Source organism: Geospiza fortis, unplaced genomic scaffold (genome assembly GCF_000277835.1).
Source record: "Geospiza fortis unplaced genomic scaffold, GeoFor_1.0 scaffold658, whole genome shotgun sequence".
Lineage (NCBI taxonomy): Eukaryota > Metazoa > Chordata > Aves > Passeriformes > Thraupidae > Geospiza > Geospiza fortis.
Window position 1 is genome coordinate 185,363 of NW_005054674.1, and position 13,486 is coordinate 198,848.

The 13,486-nt window shown below is 54.9% G+C and overlaps 2 protein-coding genes across 2 annotated transcripts; one reads left to right on the forward strand and one right to left on the reverse strand.

The window, feature by feature from the left end:
- Positions 1 to 83: 83 nt before the first annotated feature.
- Positions 84 to 4,554, forward strand: LOC102041420 (cytosolic purine 5'-nucleotidase). The gene is made up of 17 exons (XM_031065075.1): positions 84 to 523; positions 605 to 722; positions 801 to 896; positions 982 to 1,073; positions 1,164 to 1,221; positions 1,335 to 1,428; positions 1,539 to 1,592; positions 1,694 to 1,777; positions 1,932 to 1,973; positions 2,423 to 2,530; positions 2,676 to 2,742; positions 2,827 to 2,997; positions 3,171 to 3,222; positions 3,305 to 3,365; positions 3,487 to 3,663; positions 3,778 to 3,879; positions 3,979 to 4,554. The coding sequence occupies exons 1-17, from the start codon at positions 505 to 507 to the stop codon at positions 4,024 to 4,026; spliced, it is 1,443 nt and encodes a 480-aa protein (XP_030920935.1). The 5' UTR covers positions 84 to 504; the 3' UTR covers positions 4,027 to 4,554.
- Positions 4,555 to 6,933: 2,379 nt separating this feature from the next.
- On the reverse strand, positions 6,934 to 13,129 carry CKAP2L (cytoskeleton associated protein 2 like). The gene is made up of 9 exons (XM_031065079.1): positions 13,058 to 13,129; positions 12,384 to 12,450; positions 10,692 to 10,748; positions 9,520 to 10,604; positions 8,946 to 9,138; positions 8,285 to 8,440; positions 7,893 to 7,956; positions 7,454 to 7,601; positions 6,934 to 7,364 (listed from the first exon to the last, which is right to left on the reverse strand). The coding sequence occupies exons 4-9, from the start codon at positions 10,566 to 10,568 to the stop codon at positions 7,121 to 7,123; spliced, it is 1,854 nt and encodes a 617-aa protein (XP_030920939.1). The 5' UTR covers positions 10,569 to 10,604; positions 10,692 to 10,748; positions 12,384 to 12,450; positions 13,058 to 13,129; the 3' UTR covers positions 6,934 to 7,120.
- Between the last annotated feature and the right edge of the window lie 357 nt (positions 13,130 to 13,486).

The window sequence follows — 13,486 nt, forward strand, 5'->3', positions numbered from 1 at the left end:
GGACTGCCAGCACCGGTGGGCTGGGGACCGCGGGGGCACTGCGAGCACCGGGGGCAGCAGGAGCGGGGATGCCGGGCGAGGGCTGCGGGAGGACAGGTGGAGAGGGGAGCGGGACCCCGAGCAAGGGCCCCGGGCCTCAGCTACGGGACCTTTGTCGCAGAGGGAGGCGGCAGAGGCCCTGGGTGCCATGTCGACATGCCGGGGTGGGAGCAGGTCCGAACAGGGGCTTACTGTCCCCCCTCCCTCCTCCAGCTCCATTTCCAGCTCCACAGCCCGTTTTTCTGCTCCAATAACTTGCTGTGGGGGCCGTGGGCCGGGATGAGCACACAACCCTCCCAGAGCACTGACCAGGCACTGGGATAGGGAAACACGACCCCATCTCTTCCTCTGTGCCACCCCCAGCCCTAAACCTCTCTTCACCCCATAACTCCTCCCGTGGTCTCCCCCAGGATCTTTGTCAACCGGAGCCTGGCGCTGGAGAAGATCAAGTGCTTTGGCTTTGACATGGACTACACCTTGGCCAGTGCGTTTTGTGGGGTCCTAAGGCAGGGTGAGGGGCAGTGGTGGGATTCCCCCTGCCCACACCCCCCTTTCGCCCCTGCAGTGTACAAGTCCCCTGACTACGAGGAGCTGGCCTTCGCTCTGCTGCTGGAGCACCTTGTTGCCATTGGGTACCCTCCTGAGATCCTGGCCTACAAATATGACCCCACCTTCCCCACCCGGTCAGTTTGTGGAGGGGGTCCCAGGGACGGGAGGAGAGGGGAAGGCAGCCCCCAAGCACTGACAGGTGTGTGGTGCAGGGGGCTGGTGTTCGATGCCCTGTATGGGAACCTGCTGAAGGTGGATTCCCACGGGAACCTGCTGGTCTGTGCCCATGGCTTCCGTTTCCTCAAGGGGTGAGTCTGGGAATTCACCACCCCTGGGGCAGGGGGAAGTTGGAGGTCCCCCAGGGTGGAGTGCAGCTCCATGCTCCCTCCCCAGAGCCGAAATCCTCCACTATTACCCCAACAAGTTCATCCAGCGGGATGACATGAAGCGCTTCCACATCCTCAACACCCTCTTCAACCTCACAGGTGAGTGAGAATCCCCATTGTCCTGGCCCTCCCACCACCCTGGGGTGCTATCCTGCGCTGCACCCCTTCTCATGGCCCCCTCCCTCACAGAGGCCCACCTCTATGCCTGTCTCGTGGACTTCTTCACCAACTGCTCCAGATATGTCAAGTAAGAGGGAGATGGTGGGTGGGGGCTTGGTGTTGGCTTGGACAGGTGTAGATCTTGGGGGGAGCTTCCCTTAGCAGGGCTCCCCTTTCACATTCCCTTCCTGCCTGTTGCAGCTGTGACACCGGCTACAAGCACGGGAACCTCTTCATGTCCTTCCGCAGCATGTTCCAGGATGTGCGCGAGGCCATGGACCATGTCCACCTCTCTGTGGGTCCAGGGGGCAGGGGGCTGGGGCTGGTGGGTGTTGGCAGTGCTGGGGTTTTCCCACACACACCCCCTGGGAGGTTTTGGCCAGCCCCACCCCATTCCTCCTGCAGGGCTGCCTCAAGGAGAAGACGCTGGAGAACCTGGAGAAATACGTGGTGAAGGATGTGAGTTGTACAGACCCCAGGGACCCCTCCCCACTCTGCTCCCCTCAGTCAATTCCTTGTGGCACCCCCACGCTCCCCCCCACTGACTTGCCCCTCACTAGCCCCGTGTGCCGCTGCTGCTGAGCCGCATGAAGGAGGTGGGGAAGGTCTTCCTGGCCACCAACAGTGACTACACCTACACTGATGTGAGTAGGGGTGTCCCTGTCCCCCACCTGCGTGGATAAGTGCCCTGCATGGTCCCCCCTGCCCTGCATGGGGGAGGCAGAGGGGCTGTGTTGAAGCACAGGCAGGGTCTGCCTTGCCTGGGGGCAGCAGTGATGATGCCAGATGTCCTTGCAGGCCATCATGTCCTACCTGTTTGACTTCAGCAATGAGGACAAGGTGAGTCTGTCCCCATTGTGGGCTGGCTGGGTATTGTAGCAGCAGGCACCTGAACAGGGTAATAATTAGCATTGGCTCCATGATTCCAGAAGGCTGATCAATCACTTTATTATACTATACTATATTATACTATTAGAAAACCCATCACCCTTCCAGACAGTCCAATACAGCTTTTTCCAGGTTAGGCAATTGAATCTAAACACCATCACCATTGGCCAGTTAAGAAATCACCCCTTGGTAAACAAATCTCCATAGCACATTCCACACGTTCACAACAGCAGGTGCAGCAAGTGAGGATAAGAACTGTTGATCATTCTTTTCTCTGATCTTCTCACAGCCTCCCCCAGCACAGTGCCTGGGAAAGCTGTGCCTGCTGCTCTCCGTGGAGAGAGCTGCAGCCACAGGTGGGGGGCACTGTGACCTCCTGCTGACCCCCTCCCCGTCCACAGGCTGACGTCCCACGGCGGCCCTGGAGGTCCTACTTCGACCTGATTGTGGTGGACACCCGCAAGCCCCTCTTCTTTGCTGAGGGCACTGTCCTGCGCCAAGTGGACACGGTGGGCGCCTCTCCCCTGCTGCAGGGCGGGGGGGGTGGGCACTATCTGGGCCCTGAGGGGGCTCCTGTGGGCACAGCAAGGTGGGTTCATGGCCAGCTGGCCACCAAGCAGGCAGAGGTGACAGTGCGGTGCTCTTGTCCTGCAGGACACGGGGAAGCTGCGCATTGGGACGTACACGGGCCCCCTGCAGCACTGTGCTGTGTACTCTGGTGGTAAGCACCCAGCTGGGCTCTCTGGGCTCTGTGGGCAGCAAGGGGGACGTGCCCACCCCCCACCCTGACCCCTGGCTGTCACAGGCTCCTCGGATGTGGTGTGTGACCTCCTGGGTGTGAAGGGCAAGGACATCCTCTACATGGGGGACCACATCTTCGGGGACATCCTGAAATCCAAGAAGCGGCAGGGCTGGCGCACCTTCCTGGTGGTGCCTGAGCTGGCCCGAGAGCTGCAGGTCTGGACAGAGAAGAGTGGTGAGCAGTGCTGGGCTGGGGACACTGACTTTACCATGCAAGGAGAGGTGTCTAGAGCCTCCTACGCCCCTGGATGGCAAAACTGCCTCAGTGGGCCATGCCCTGACGCTCTGTTGGTTGTGCTGGGCAGTGGGTGATGCCCCTGCACTGAGCTGGCCCTGTTGCCCTTGCAGAGCTGTTTGAGGAGCTGCGGAGCCTGGATCTCTTCCTGGCCGAGCTGTACCAGTGAGTTGGTTGGGGTGGGAGACAGGCAGGGGTGGGAGCACACCCTCCAGGTGAGCCCTTAGCTGGGTCTGTTCTGTTCCAGGCACTTGGACAGTGGCAGCAGTGAGCGCCCAGACATCAGCTCCATCAAGCGCCGGATCCAGGTGACACCCAGGGCACTGTGCCTGCTGGCACACAGCTTAGCTCACCCCCCCACCACAAATTCCTCTGTGGAGGGCCCCCCAGGAGCTGCTGGGTGCCCTGACCGTCCTGCTGCACCCACAGAAAGTCACACATGAGATGGACATGTGCTATGGAAAGATGGGCAGCCTGTTCCGCTGTGGCTCGCGTCAGACACTCTTTGCCAACCAGCTGATGCGCTATGCAGACCTCTACGCTGCCTCCTTCATCAACTTCCTCTATTACCCCTTCAGCTACCTCTTCCGGGCTCCCCCTGTCCTGGTAGGCAGCCCCCAGGCCCTGCTGGTCACCCACTGTGCCTCAGTTTCCCTTCCTGCCTGAGGGGGCATGGGGCTGGTGCCAGCCTCTCTCTGTGAGCCTTGTCCCCCCCCGCAGATGGCTCACGAGTCAACAGTGGAGCACTCTCACCGGGACTCAGGGGATGCCGGCACTGCCCTTCCTCCCTGGCTGGCCCAGCATGGTGACCCTCACCAGCAGGTGGGTGGCAGGAGCACAGGGGCAGAAGGACATGGGCATCCTGCCACGCTGATGCCTTTGGGGTCCTGTGCCCACTGAGCCCCGTCTACACTGCCTCAGGTCCCCCAGGACTCAAGTGGGGAGGAGGAAGATGATGGAGAAGCCTGAGCACACCCCAACTGCCATGCTGCCCATGGGAGGACATTCAATGGCCCTGGACTGCTTGCCCTCATGGCCAGCTGCCACTTCTGGTGGCCACAGGATGGCTGGTGGCCCTGACTCCTGGTCCCTGTCACATCTGTCCCCTGTCCCTGGGCAGTTAGGACCTTCTCCTGACTCTGCCCAGAGCCAGGAGAGGCTCCCTCCCAAGTCTGCTAGCTCCTGCCCCTTTAATTCATATCTGCCTGGTCCCCCTTGAACTCATTCCTCTCCCACCAGCTCAGTGCCAGCCTGGAAGCATCCAGCACCAGGGTGAACAGGCAGTGCCACTGCTGCAGCATCCCTGGCAGCCCCACTGCAGCAGTTGGGCTCCCAGCAGCTAAAGCCCCCTGCCCCTTTAGCCTCTGGGCCTGGCCATGAGCACCGCAGTGCTGGGTGGATGGGGTGGGGTTCTGCAGGTGACACCTGCTCCAGGGGAACCCCCTGCACCTGCTGTTCCTCTTTTCTTCTTTCTACCATTTTCTATTTATAAAATGTCCTCAAAACTCCTGGCACCGCAGAGACATAAAATTGGTTTTAAAGGAAAACTGTTTTGTCCCTGCACCTGAGATCTGGGGGCAAAGGGCAGTCCCCCAGTCCTTGTCCAGCAGCTGGGGCAAGCACAAGCCCCTAGGGAGAAGGTGGCAGCCCCGAGCTATCCCCAACTCTGCAGAGGGACCAGGCCAGCAGCACTCCACAGAGCGGAGCCACCCCATGCCAGAACTGCTCTGAGACTTCTGTCAGCATCCCTGGCTCAATGGAGATGCTGAGCCAAGGCTGGGGTTGGGAGAGAGGAGGAGAAGAGCGTGATGGGGCCAGGAGCACTGCCTGCTGGGGCTGCATGGGTGACAGTAGGGCTTCCCCACCTTCCACAGCTGCAGTGTGGTCACTGTTCACAGCAGAGAGCACCTGCCAGTGTGGGAAGATGGATTGGAGAATAGAGAATAGAGACAGTGCTGAAGGCAATCACGCCCTGACAAGTTGCAGCTGTACTTATTACCAAAGAGTAGGAACAGGCCTGCCCTTAATTGGCCACAGCTGTGTCCAATAAGGGTGACTGTTAGAAAAGAGTAGGTTTGCTAGTTGAGAGGAGAGTTGGCGTTTGTTAGCTGTGCTGAGGGATGGGAAGGAGTCAGCTGGCCGTGCAGAAGAAAGAGAAAAGGAGTTGCCGTAGTGAGGAGCTGCCCGTGGGAGCTCACAGAGAGAGGGTAGGAAAGTTTTACAGTAAGATAACAAATTGGCAATGACAGTCAGTTTCCATGCACCATGGTTAGTGCCAAGCACCAACACCAACAAGGGTGGCTGGGATGGGGATGCGTCCCAACGTGCCAATCCCCTTGCCAGTCTCTTGCTCCTGCCTGCTCCAAGTGCAGGGACAGCACCCGTGGGGGCCTGAGTGCATTTACAGGGCTCATCAGTCCCCAGACCCCAACCAGGTCCAGGAGCTGGGGCCTGGCCTGCTGCACCCCAAGGTCCTCCTCAACCCTTGGTGCTGCTGCCAGTCTCTGCACAGAAGCTGCTGGGGCACTGCAGGGCCCCCAGCTCCTCAGGCAGAGCCATTGCCACCACCTGTGCCTCAGACACTGGGGCTGCAGATAACCCTCTCAGGAGGGGCCATACAGGTGTGTCCAGGTAGGGCACAGGGCAGTTCCAGAGCAAATTGCTCAGGATATTGCTTCCAGACACTGGGAGGTGCCTGCAACATTGCAATCCAACTGAGAGCATTCTGCAGCAGGAGAACCAGAGTGTGTGTCATGGCAGGGCAGCTGAGGGCACTCCTGGGGGACACAGTCCCAGGAGACACAGCTGCTGTCTCCACACCGCTCACTAGCCCACACACATCTCCGCTGCAAAGTTCAATGTTTAAACCTGCATTTAGATATTTAAAAACACACTCTTCTTGCGCATACTGAATCGGTGGGAGAGGTGTGGTAATTGCATACAATCTGAACAGAGATTATAACTCCCCAGGAGACATAACTCCCCAGGATTTTCCTGGGAAGCTGTGAGAAAAGTTAGATAAAATAACTAAAAGAATTATTATCTCTCTTTCTGCACATGTTTACAGATATGATTTTCCAGAGTGTGCTATTCCTAATTCACCAGTAGTGTGAGAGGTTTTTACTCCAGAACAAATCCAGCCTTGGTTTAGCGAGACGGGTTATAAAAGCCGCACCGTTCCCTCCATCCAGCGCCTCGGATTATGATTTTTCCACCGCTGCCGAGCGGAGTCTCTGCTCCGTCCCTGACTCAACGGCGAGCCCTGCAGAGCCCGCGTGGAACCGCAGCATGGCCCGAGCCGCGCGGCCCCGCCGCCCTTCGCCACCGGACGCCTCTCGCCCTCCGGAGTGAGGTAACGCTGACTGTGCCCCGCGCCGTTTGTCCCGTTGGGATCGCGGGCATCGCCCCCGGGAGGCCGAGAACTGAGTAAGGGACGGGTTTTCCCAACACAGCAAACTGTCTGTCTCTTGGAGTGGGAGCCTGCCGAGGAATGGGTTTTCCTTAAAAACGAGGAAGCAACGTTCCACAGATGAACAGGCAGTTGTTTCTGTGTGGAGGAATCCGATAACTCTCGTGAGACCCCCTGCCTCTGATCAAGCACTTTGCGATCTTTTATTTTGGGCCAAAATCACGGATCCATGGCTCAATGGAGATGCTGAGCCAAGGCTGGTGTTGGGAGAGAGGAGGAGAAGAGCGTGATGGGGCCAGGAGCACTGCCTGCTGGGGCTGCATGGGTGACAGTAGGGCTCCCCCACCTTCCACAGCTGCAGTGTGGTCACTGTTCACAGCACCTGCCAATCCCCTCACCTGTCTCTTGCCTGGTGCCTTGTGCTGCTGCCTGCTCCAAGTGTAGACACACACATCTCCACTGCAAAGTTTAACATTTAAAACTGCATTTATTATTTAAAAACACATTTAGATATTTAAAACAAAATTTAGATATTCGATACATACTTATTCTGTGCCAAACCCTCCCCACTACATCTGAGGGGCAGCAAGAGCAGCCAGGGGAATGTGTACAAGGCAGCATGGTGGGCAGGCAGCCTGCTCCTGCTGGGAACCCTCAGGGGCTCTTGGGGGGATATGAACTCAAGCCCTCCAGCTCTGTCACTTCTGGCAAAGCCTTGTTTTTCCGGAAGAAGAAGAGAGTCTCCTCCTCAGCATCCAGGATTTCACTGAGGGATGACACCACAGGGTCATGGTCCTTTAGCATCTCTGGGTAGCAACTCTGAGCCCTCTCAGTCCGCAGGGAGCGCCGCACAGGTGTTAGAAATTTCAATTCTGGGCCTTCCAGGAATTCCCTTCCTCTGTGGAGAGAAGAGCCTTGGGTAAACCCTGCAGAGGACCACTGGCATGGAAGGGTGTGTGCTGCCAGGAGCAGGAGGTTCAGCCTTACCTGGATGCAGATGTAACCAGTAACTTGACTGAGGGGGGGAGGGAGGTCATGTGCCTCCCCACCAGGCCTGGAGTTGATGCTATGGGCTGCCTCTCAGCTGGACAAGGCGTGGTAGACTCCTGAGGAGTGGGTTCCTCTGCCTTTTCTCCTGGCACAAAAGGAAAAGGGCAGCACAGTTGCAGTACTGGCTAGGGATTACACCTCAGCACTCTGCACAGGGGCAGGGTGCCTGCCTGCAGAGGCTTGCAGGGCCAGGACCCTCCCTAGCCCAGGCAGAAGAACAGTGTCCCATTTTTCAGATCAGGATTCCAGACTTTCACCACACTCCTTAGGAGGGACATGAGGTGCTGGGACAGACTGTAAACCATGTTGCCTCCAGGCTGGCAACATCAGGGAGCGCCCCTGCCCATGCTCATCAACCCCACAATGCTCAGGTTACCTTCCAGTTTTTGGCCTGCATCCTTCAAAATATTGAGAGCAGTTTCTCTGAGCTCTTCAACTGGCTGCAGGAAAAGCAGAACATGGGTCAGGGCAGGTCTGGCATGGGAATGGAGACCAGAGTTAGAGATGAATGGGAGGAAAGGCTTTTGCTGCTCAGCCTGTGCTGAGGACAGGAAGAGGCTGCAGTATTCCCCTTTGCCCAGTGGGATCCATCAGCACCCAGCACAGCCGGCCAGGTGCCCACCCTGCATGGGCACATCCTGCAGCATGGAATGGGACTGGCAGCTCTAAAAGACTTTTTCACCAGTGACTAATGCTGCTAAACTCATTCCAAAACCCGGCCCCTGGATCTTGTGGAAGCCTTCCACAGCAGAGGCAGGGAACACTCACCTCAGCCCCTGCACTGACTGCTTCTCTGTACAGCTGCAACACATCAAAGGGGCCACTCCGGGCCAGCAGCTTTGCTTGGCAGATCCAGAATTTGGCAAATTTCTCTGCCTGGGGCACAAGGGACAGCACTGTTGAGATCTCCTCTGCATGGACACCCTGCAAGGAGAAGAGTAAGGGTCTGAAGAAAGGTGTCCATGGCATGGATGAGTGTGTGCACCAGGAAGCAGACCGTGCCTGACCACAGCTCACAGCACTCTCCAGGAGGAGGCCCTCAAAAGTCTGGCTTTGCAAATCTCCTACATAACTGTGGCAGATAAAAACTGCCCTGCCTCTATCTTCCCCTTGGATAATTTGTTCTAGTATTCCAGAGGGGTGTCAAAGGATAGACTCCAGTGCTGGCATAATTGGGGCCAGTAAACCCTGGAGCAGGGCTAGTGGTCAGTGTTGGTCTGGTCTCTCCCTTCTCCCAGTCAGCATAGCTCACTGCCTGCCTTTGGCCTACCCATAACTTTATGAGCACTTGTATTTTCCTATGCTTCCCCTCTTGCCACTGAACACTTGTTCCCAACCCCTCTTAGCTACTGGAGGGACATGCCCCTCATCCCCTGGCATGCTTCAGGAGAGGAGAAGCTCATTCAAGCAGCTCCTTCCCTATTCTCACCTCCTCAATGAGCTTCAGGCACTCAGTTAATACTTTGTTGATCTTGGCTTGGCAGCGCTGCTCTGGATTCTCTTGCTTCTTTGTTGCCTTGACCTTTCTGCAGGATGGTATCACCGCCTGCTTCTTAAGCAGCATCATCGGTGGCCGCTTGTAAGTCCTGCCTTTGGATGCCAACCACTCCTCCAGCTGTTTCCTGTCCAAGGACAGAGAAATCACAGTTACCACAGCAGACAGTAGCTTGGCAAGAGCTGGCTGTTTTTCCTTGGAGTCTTCCTTTAGCCAACTTCAGCTGGTTAAAAAGAATCAGTATATCTATCTCAGAAACACCCCTGAGCTCTAGACTGGGAGAGGAAATCACACTCAAGCTAAAGCCTTGAGGCTGAAGCAGGAGAGTGGCCACACACTCTCCTTGCACTTACTGAACTGGTGGGAGAGAAACCCAGGGTGCCACCCAACATTATCCCCAACCCCTTCTTTTTCAGGGCATCAACCCCCCGACAAGCTTTTGCTCATAAAAGACTTTGGACTCCATTTGCAGCAGGATGGTGCTGGCTCACTCAGAGCTGCCCCTTACCTGCGATCTGCAGCTGATGGGGTCCTTGGAACGCGCCTAGCCTGCATGCCACTTGCCTTCAGCAGCTCTGGTTTAAGCTGATCTCTCCTGCTTCTCAACTCATCCTCAAGGACATGAGTTTTGGAGTTGTGTATGCTGTGAGACTGGTTTTTGTGACCTGTCCCTTGGGATGCTGCCGTGTGTCCAGGAGCCACCATCTTCATGTCCTTCCTGTCCATCACCTCTTTAACCGTGGGCCTTGGCCATGGTAAAGTGACACCTGGGTTCAGGCTGGACTTCAGGTTGGTGGTCCCCTGGGGCTTGCCCAAGGTGGGAGGCTTGGTGGGAAGTCTTCTCACTGGGGGAGGCTGGCTGTGCTGCTTAAGACTCCCCCCTGCAGTTGTGCCAGGTTGCCTCACAGCAGTACTTTCTCCTTGCTTTGTCCCTGGGTTTTTATGTATCAAATTAGAAGAAGCAAGAAGGAACCAAGAGGGCTGCAATGGCTGAGTTCTGTTACTTGTATTTTGTGACATGCTCCTTGATTCTGGCAGGGCTTTCCTGAATTTATCCAGATCTGGCTCTTCCTTAGCCTGGTGGTTACCCACGCTTCCTTTTTGACCCAGAATGGACCTTGATGTTCCAGCTCTTCCTTGCCTGTGGGCCAAGACTCTCTCCTTCCTGAGACCGTTTTTATTGGAGTGGATAGCTCTGATCAGCTCTGAGGATGTAGAGGCTTGTGGGCCAAGGTTTTCCTTATTGCAGCCCAGCCTGTCCTGCAGCCCCACATTCAGGGAGTGCAGAGAGTGGTCATTTCCCACCTGAGGTGCTGCTGCAGTGACAGTCTCCTGTGCAGGCTTCTGGTCTGTGTTTGGATTTAGGTGACCAGAGCTTGAAGGTGGGAGCCTGCCTCTAGTCTGTGCAGAAGCAGGAAATCTCATGTTGTTCCTTGGCTGCACTGGATGCACCCCTCCTGCTCTCTGGCATGTATATGAAGCCTTCTTCAGAGCAGTATGGCCAGTCTGCTGTGTGGATTTGGTTCCAAGCTTGCCATCCTCTTGAGCACCCCTCATCACAGTCCCAAGAACATCCTTCTTGTTGCTGTTAACCTGGAAAGAAAGCAGCCCTCAGCTCCAAGGAGAACATATCTGTCATGGTTTGATGCTGGCACAATGCCAGTGCCCCCATGAAAATACCTTCTCCCTGGTGTCTACTGTGAGATGGGACCAGGAATAGAGCAAAGCAGGCTCCAGCTTAGGAATAGAAGGGAAAAAAACTTTATTAACTTACAATATATAAAAGAAACACACAAAACTCAGGATGAAAACCTTCCAAACACTCCTCCTCCCCCCAACCAAGTTCCCAATGCATCACAGCAAGACAAAACCTTGGACTCTCAATTCAGTTGCCACCGCTCAGATCACCAACTCTCAGTCCATCACCACCCTTCAGATAATCAATTCTCAGTTCATTGACAGGAGTCCTTCTTGTGCCATAGGCTTCCCCAGGAAACACAGTTGAGACCTCTTGTGTTTCCATGTCACACGTGGCACCGCCCGGAGATCATTTGCCACCCTGACATCTTCCTTCCATGTCCAGTGCTCTCACCACTGCACATGGAGCAGAGCTGCTTCTAGGGTTTTCCTTTTAAGGGTGCTTTGCCAGTTCCAAAAGGAGCACAGTCTCTCACCTTTGGGACACCTGTCCCTCCCAAATTTCACCCACTGGGGCCGAGGGATCTCAACACTGAACTCTCTTGGCTCTGAGTCATTGCCTCCCCCTGGATGCAGTCTCTGGATCACAGGAAACATGGTTCTGTCCATGGCTATACAAGAAGAGTCCAGCCAAAGACCACTCCATCATCTCCTGCCACCTAGAATTCTTCTCAATTTCTCTCGGACATCTTTCACTTGCAGAAACTTGCGTCACACTAGCCCATTTCCTGCTATTCATCCCTATCTCTCTTCTCATTCAGGAGGAGGATCACATTTGTAAGGTTTCCATCATCCAAGAAAAGGGTTAAAAATCTCAGTCTCTGCCGGTCCAGAACTCCCACGCTGCCCTGCCGAGCGCACCCCCCGCCATTCTCCTTCTCCGCCGGCCGTGCTATCAAATTTCAAGGTGGCACAATCACAGACACCGGCTCTCCCTCTCTCTCTCTCCTGGGGGAAGGGGGTGGCTGCCCGATAACTCTCCAACGTTCCTCCACCCTTCCATCCTGCAAGGGCCTCTTCACCTCCCCTCTCTGTCCAAGGCCCTACCTCACCCAGCCGCATGGCTTCTCCTGCCCCGCTCAGCCGGCAGCTGGGCAGGGCACTCTGAATCTTTCCCTGACCGAAACCAAGAGAGAGCTTTCCCGGGAGTTCTCTGCTTGACTCATTGCCAGCTATTTAGCAATCTGTGGTATGTCCCCCATTTGGAGTCAGGAACTCATGACCCTGACCTGGGGATGTGGTTTTCAAAGTAAGTTTTCTGAATTGCAGCCAGGATGAAAAATTATTATGACTAAAGTACATTCTCTTGTGACCCTATAAGCAGTGATCCTGAGTGAGACCTCTTGCGCTCTCTTGGACTGCTGTGGGCTGTGACCAGCATCTCCTGCTGAGTGGGGCTTCTCAGAGCCAGCAAACTCTCACAATTGCTGGACTTGGAGGAACATTTGTGTTTTGGTTTCAGATTGATAGATTTTAGATTTTAGCTTGCTTTTTCTTTATGTGCTTTAACCATCCAGTAAGTAGAGTGAAGCTTGACAATGAATTTTGTTGTGCTTTCTTTTAATATTAAACTTGCTATTAAACTTTAATATTAAACCTGCTTTTGCCTTTGCCATTGATTCTTTAAGCAACCACTCACTTAAAGCATGAAAGATTCAAAAGCTTCCTACTTACATGCTTGAGTTTAGAGACTGGTTCTAAGGGTGGATTCGGGTGATTAGTCCAATCCTTTAAAAAGGGTCTGTAAAAGTCCAACAAATTATCAGGTTATTCAACAAATTATCGGGTTATTTATCAGCCATAAGAAAAGCAGAAAGAATTAAGTATCTAACCCACTGCTGGTTGTCTCAGACACAGGAGCTTAGGAGTAGCTTTCAGAAATCAAAAACCTGTCAAGGAATCCTACCACATACTATTAATTCTTTTTCTTTTGTGTGGCAACAGAAAAGCTACACAAGCCATTAACATCCAAGGTTTTCAAAAAACTTCTATGGACAACAAAACTAACCAAAATGATTCCTGCAGGCAGTGGTCTGGCAGGTAGCAGGTTTGGAGGCTCCCAGACTGCCAGAGCCAGGAGCTGAGATGTGAAAGTTTCACAGAGTCTCATAAAATATGCAGAAGAGACACCATCAGCCATTGGGAAACGCCAGCACTCAAACCATTCCTTTGCTCCTGCTGCCAGTAACTACAGACTGATGCCAAGGTGCTGCAGGGGCAGAGCCCAGACAGGAGCTGGTTCTTTGTACATAGGCCAGAGAAGGTGGGCACTGGCCAGTGGGGAGAGCCAGCTATACCTCACACCTTTACATATCATCTCATCCAAGCCCAATATCCTCCTAACTTACTTGGCACTTGTGCATTTCAGCCTTTCCTTGGCTACTTGGCAGTTCTGCAGCTGGCTCCTCTGTTGCACTGCAAAGAGATGGCAGGAAATGCATTGCACACAGGACGGTCTCAGGACTCAAAGAACTCATGACACTGGATTTCTGTTACTTTCAAACACTATTACCTGGCACACCTCTCGACCTCCCTGCCTGGGGAGCCTGGCAATGCTGTTCCCAGAAACTCCCTTGCACATGATATTGCCTAGAGGCTCACTGCCACTTAAGCTTCCTGACCTTCAGTGTGATGCCACTCAACCCCTCAGTTGTGCACGGCTCAGTTTGCAGAAGGAAAGGCTTCCACTGAACCCAAGAGCAGCATCACCCCTCAACACACTCCCACTCCTCCCAGACCGCGCCCCTGGGCCCGTTTCGTGGGCACCTGCAGCGGAT